Below are 6,602 nucleotides of genomic sequence, written 5' to 3'. Positions count from 1 at the left end.
AGAGATGGTCCCTCTGCAACTTAAATTATCCTCCCATCCCCCGTTGCCTCAAGCACGTGAAGACGGAGAGCCATCACTTCGTCTTGCACCTTCGTAGCTCTCTCCCTCCTGACTAGCCACAGTGCATGCAGCGGCAATGCCGCTCGGTAGCTCCAGCAAGCATCACTCCGTGTCCAATTTGTCCATGCATGCAAGTGTAAGCCATTACAACTCTGTCTGTCTGTCTCATGTCTGATCTATCAGTTGCCATGGAGGCTTGCGCTTGCAGATGCACATGTGGGGGCACGGGTCGCAGTACCGGAAGGGCCCGGAGTCGCTCCGGGGGACGCAGCCGACGGCGATGCTCCGCCTGCCGTGCTACTGCTGCGCGGCGGGCTGCCGGAACAACGTCGACCACCCGCGCGCCCGCCCGCTCAAGGACTTCCGCACCCTGCAGACGCACTACAAGCGCAAGCACGGGATCAAGCCCTTCATGTGCCGCAAGTGCGGCAAGGCCTTCGCCGTGCGCGGCGACTGGCGCACCCACGAGAAGAACTGCGGCAAGCTCTGGTACTGCGCCTGCGGCTCCGACTTCAAGCACAAGCGCTCCCTCAAGGACCACATCCGCGCTTTCGGTCGCGGTCACGCGCCCTGCGGCATCGACTGCTTCGACCTCGACGACGACGACCGCGACCCTTCCTCCGAGGTTGACCACACCGTCAACACAGCCGCCGCGGCCACCACCACCAACAGCGCCGGCAGCGACCGTCGCCATTGGAAGGCCAATTAACCGATCGAGCCGGTCCATCTCTAGGGCTACGGCCTACTGGGTAAGTATATATGCATGTGAGCTGAGGTGTGGGAGCGCAAGCTATTACTGGCAGTACGTACTATCTGTATACATGAAGCTTGCAGGCAGGCGTATATAGTTGATAGTGCGAACAGTGAAGGGTGCGTTTTAATTGTGAAAGAAAGATGCATTATACATTTGCAGCTGGATTAATCAAGGGATCGATCGGTGCATGTATGGTTATGACTTATGAAAGAGGTGAGTGAATTTCTAATTGTTTGGGTATAGCCTACCCTAGCTAGCTTCATTGTATGTGTAGACTTTGATTTGGTATATGGTGATACAGATTATCAAATATTAATTCGAAATTTCAAAGAAGATATCATGCATGCATGCAATGGCCACGGGCCTACTGACTTATTACTACAACTCCCTTCGTCCCAAAATAAGTGTCGTTGATTTATCACAAATTTGGTACAAAGTTGTTCTAAATTAGCGACACTTATTTTGGGATGAAGGAGTACTAATTAAGTCTTGACATCTTTTGTGTTCATCTGACGTTTATAACTAATTTTCTTGTTTTTAGCACAAGTTGTGGTATATTGGAGTCTTGCATGTTTGTGATCATGCTTTAATTTGAGATGATTGGAAGTTGAAAATCTAGTTATCTATAAGTTTTTTTTCCTTAGATACAAGAAGTGATTTACTATCGTTCTATAATTGAAGCATACAAAAGCTAATTAAGTTATCTATAAACTGATAAGCATACTTTGTGTTTCCCATTTCTAGTTTAAGGCCCATGTTATCTATTAACGTGGGATATTTCCAGCTTCTTGATATTTCTAATTTCCATGCGGACCATCTTTTTGGACGAAATTATGCATGTTAAATTCTTTAGTGTTGAAATGTCCTCAATAGAAAATGGTTGCAAAGCTAGTATTCGCCCCGTCGATGCATGTACCAAGATTTATATTTCACTTCAAGTTTATTCAACAATATAAAATTTGGCACAACTCTGATATTGCTGGAGATATCGATTTTGTATCAAAGATATATCTTGAAAAGCACGCATGCCTTCATCCCCGATTACCATGCATTCACTTGATGTTGTCTTGTGTAGATAAAAGTAGTCAAGAAAAGGAAGAATCAAAGATATCTAAGGAAATCTTTATGTAGTAATATAAGCAATGGACATAATTCTTTCTTCTTCTTCTTTCAAAGGACTTGGCATAATCTAGCACGCGCGAGAAAAAAAACTGTGATTTCTTCTGAAAACTAACAATCAAAATGAAACAATTGTTGTAGGTAGTACAATTCTTTTCGCAAAAAAAAAGGAGTATGTACTATAATTCTGTTTGAGAACTTGAGATCCATTGTTTTTGGCATACTTGGCCTCCAGCTAGAACTACTGCTTGTCTACATCCTCCTCAGAATAATTTATAGAAGTTCACCTAGAAAAATGTATATAGTTCTGCAGTGGATGTCTTGTATGATCCTAGAATGACATTTGTATCAAATGTATTTTTGCACTGAAGGGGAAAAAAATTCCTTCCTTTTGGATCATAGGATCGTACCAGAGGAATTTCAGTAGATATGAATTTTTCCTACATGTTTTGGAGGAAACCAAACATGAGGTCCAACCTCATGGAAAAAAGTCTTTGAAAGTTCCAATACATCCTGCGTCTTCTCTCTCCCTTCTGTAAGGGAAAGTAGTGGTTACACCCAAGTTCGGTGCACCCACACAATGAACAATAAAATAAAACAAATGCAAAAAATTAAAAAAATCTGAAACACATAATCTCAGAATTCCTGTGTTTTATAGAGCACTGAAATGCTTCTTCACAAGAATTCATGCATTTTTATTACATGTAGAATTCAACATACCATAAAACTGCAATCATGCATTTTCTCTATTATACCTATGTTTTTGGTATCCTGTGTGAGCTTTTGAACTTTTCCTATATTATTGCAAGACTGAAGTAACTATCATGTAGTCTTATATTTTTCTACAAAAAGTGCCTATGCATTGTGACAACGCAGACATTCATCTTTGGATTACAAGAATTTGAAAACTAGTAATATGAAAACACAGAAATTCTGCACTGTCTTTGGTTGGTGCACAAAAAACTGACGCAGGAATTTTAGAGAGTTGATGGGAGGGGTGCTCTTTGTAGGAATTTTGGAGGATTTGAATCCTATGGGTTTTACCTATGAAAGCCCTTTTGTATATCATGGGATTCGGGTTACCAACTCCCATGGAATCCTTTCCTATGCACCATATTCCATACGAATCTCAACATTAGCTGAAACTTCATTTTAATTTTTCTTCAGAAGTCCAATGCACTTCAAATATATCTTTATATACCCTCTCTATCAATCCCCTAGAGTTGTCGTGTTTGCTCCATGTGCACTATCCAAAGTTAGATATTGCAGAATTTGTGTGTTTCTAAATCCTGTAGGATTCCATGGTATACGTGACATCTCAATTAATCCTATGTTTCTCCTATTCCTACAATTTTCTTCCTGCAATGCAAGGAGGCCGTAAAGTGCACTGGACTTCTCAACGAAAAATTAAAATGAGGTTTGAGCTCATGTTGAGATTCCTATGGAATGGGGGTCATAGGAACAAATTCCATGGGAATTTGGTATCGAAATAGCATCCATAGGAAAACAATCCATAGGATTGCTATCGTCCAAAAATTATTTAATCCAAAGTGGCCTTAAAGGAGAAAACAAAAGGGAATAGCTAGCTAGATACAAGCTGTGTATATGCTCCATCTCTTCCGTGCATGCATGCAGCATCCTGGTGGATCCCAATCCATGAGAATCTCATAGCTAGTTTTGCTTTAATGCTCTCTCATCTTTTGCATAAAGACAATGCTACGCTTTATCTCTTTGAGCACCCTCCCCTAAGCCCCGAGAGAGAACCCTTTCAAGGATGTGTGTGAAGCTCATGATGCTAGCTTTGCCCCGATGGCAAATGCAGTGTGCTTTCAGCTAGTTAAGAATCACGAGACATGGAACTGTATACCTATCCATGTCCATGTCCAATTTGCATGGATTAACATGATAAAGTTAGAGAGAAGAAGCAAAGATAGCATGATTGCACAAACCTAATTAATGGCCTATATATGGTGAACTATGCCTTTGTCCTAGTACAGTTTCTTTAATCTTGGTCCGCCGCTGATTACAGATGCAATGATCAAAGTAACAAAAGAGGTGGTTAAAGTTTGCTCTTTTCCTCTTGCCTGTTACCCATAAGCTTTAGCTCTTTTTTTAGCCTTTAGTTTGGCTACCTTTTACAGATTTATACATCAGCTAATTTTCAAGATAAAAAAAATTCGGGTACACAGTGGAAACTATCTACTATTGCTTCAGTCAATTAATATTGATCAAATCAATTAATCTTAATATTTTGTTGGTGGTGATGCTAGTAATAGTCTATTAGCTAGTAGCATTAGTCCAAGCTGTAATATTGGTCTATTTGGTAATGATGATTTTTCAGTAGAATATATGCTGTTCAGATGATGGTTTCATAGAAACGATTCGTACTAGATTAACTGTATATTCACATAGTGGAGACCTGTTTACTTGTCAGCCATATGACGCAGCCAATGCCAACATACAGTTTTAAGCGTCATACATGAGATGGTCCATGATAACCCTTTGTTTGTTAGCTCTGAGCAGTTTCTTTCTTATAGTCGACTGCCTGCAGCAAGCCTGCATATCCTGTACTGCTCTAGATCAATGTTGTACGTAGCTCATTTTTTCTGAAGAAAATAAAGCCTCCCCGGCCCAATTTACATGTGCATATTATTGACGTACTACGGTCCCAGAGGTAAATTAAGCTAGCATACTAGGTATAGAACCTGGCAGAACAACGGAGAACTATATATATGATGACAAAGAAAAGCTAATTGAGTTCGGACCTCAACTATAAATGTATGTTTTGGCTAATTATTCTCATACTTTCTTGAAAACTAAATGACACCCCACATATTGCTGGTTCCGGGATGTAATAGTATTTCAATAAAATCTGGTTGTATGGAACATGAATATTTAGATTAATACTATGAGAACTGAAACTAAAGTTATATATTATTTATTATTTAATCATTACATTTTTTAGAAATTAATTTCTGAATATATAATATATAACTAGTATAAAAAACAAAAGCATTTTCCCATGCAGCTACTGGCCGGTACCTTTTGAGTGGACATATTTGCATGTTGAGAGAAAATATTAATAGGGATCACGTATTTAGATATACTATAAGATAACCCGCGCGTTTCCGTACGAATACTGTTATAAATAGGTAGAGTGATGATGTGGTTAAATAGGTTGATGACATGAATATCTATGAGGATTAATTATAGTGAGATATATAGCAGTACAGATTGCATGATTTTGTTGATGTGGAAGGGACACATGCATTGGAAAAATATAGCAAGATGGCAAGTTGATGATGTGGCATGCACGCATGGTCTCTGTTAACATGGAAATGTTACATGTATAGGAAAATTGGGTAGTGAGTTGTAACTATTCAAAAATGGAGAATAAGATATCATCATAGATAAAAATGATTAGACATTAATATTTCCTCATACAATATGGTCATGTTTTGACGGGGTCTTTCATTTAACTGCCAATTAGCGGGCTAGGAAACTTTAGTAGTGTTCATCCTTGAGAACTTTACCTACTTTCCATGTACGAAAAGGGTCGTTTTTTGTCCCTTGGTTATTGTAATAATTCAAAAAGGAAACAAAAATGTCTGAAAAACTCACAATAACACATATTTTATTTTTGAGCAAAATAACACATCAATATTGATGATTCTCTTTAGAAAATATGGTAAATATAGTTACCAATTTAGTGAACCCCCTTAGATTCTTTGTTGTTCCATAAGATTGCACTTTTTTACACATCTTGTTTAGTTTTCCAAATTTTGAGATACTTTCAAAAAAATAGAATTTTCCTAATTTGTATAAGATCCATAAACAAGAGGTTAGCATTTTTTTTGAGAGAGAAATAAATAAGCAAGAGGTTGGTAGAAATGATTTGGACAATATTGAAGACCATGAGGAGGTAGTTTGTAGTAGCGGTACCCTCTCCGCTGTTTTAGAATGTCCTTGTTGACTTTGCCTAGTCTCTAGTATGCAATTTTTTGGCCATTTACTTCAGACTTCAGATAGTTATGTAAGCAAAATGTTACGAAAATATATACCAACAATAATTATGATGTCAAATCTAATGGTACCTTTGGTATTTTACCAACCTGGGTCGTTTCTTATCCTTTAGGGCATCTCCAAGAATGCTCATTTGTGTCCCCATTTATGTATTTGGGAGGGTCTATCAAAAGAATGGGGGTGTGGGACTATTAGATGGGGCCTACACGCGGCGAAGTCAAGTAAGTCAAAGGATTTGTGTCTGGGGTGTGGGGGAAGTAGCTCACCCTAAGAGCGCTGCTAATAATATAGTCAGTTGTCGGCTATATGATGTTGTCATGTCTTCTATAGCCAATCTAATACTCCCTCCGTTCCTAAATATAAGTCTTTTTAGACATTTTAAATGGACTACGACATACGGATGCATGTAGACATATTTTAGAGTGTAGATTCACTCATTTTGCTCCATATGTAGTCCCTTGTTGGAATATCTAGAAAGACTTATATTTAGGAACGGAGGGAGTAGTCAACATGCATAATAATTTAGCTAAAAAGAAAAGCTACTTTAATTTATTTACACATGACCCCTATTAGGGCATCCAATGCAGACCCTCAAATTGCTCCTATATGTCATTTGTGGGAGTCCGGACACTTTTTCTCATTCAGT

At 38.9% G+C, this 6,602-nt stretch overlaps 1 protein-coding gene across 1 annotated transcript in view; it reads left to right on the top strand.

Moving 5' to 3' along the window:
* Window positions 1-1,154, top strand: part of LOC123169425 (zinc finger protein WIP2) — a 3,064-nt gene extending 1,910 nt beyond the window's left edge. Inside the window, exon 2 of the mRNA XM_044587300.1 lies at window positions 269-1,154. Coding sequence (XP_044443235.1) covers window positions 269-769 — 501 coding nt within the window. The 3' untranslated portion in view covers window positions 770-1,154. The remainder of the gene's footprint in view (window positions 1-268) is intronic.
* Window positions 1,155-6,602: the final 5,448 nt, after the last annotated feature.

This window comes from Triticum aestivum, chromosome 7D (genome assembly GCF_018294505.1).
Source record: "Triticum aestivum cultivar Chinese Spring chromosome 7D, IWGSC CS RefSeq v2.1, whole genome shotgun sequence".
NCBI lineage: Eukaryota > Viridiplantae > Streptophyta > Magnoliopsida > Poales > Poaceae > Triticum > Triticum aestivum.
The sequence above is the reverse complement of the archived record's forward strand: the minus strand, read 5'-3'. Positions and strand labels throughout refer to the sequence as shown.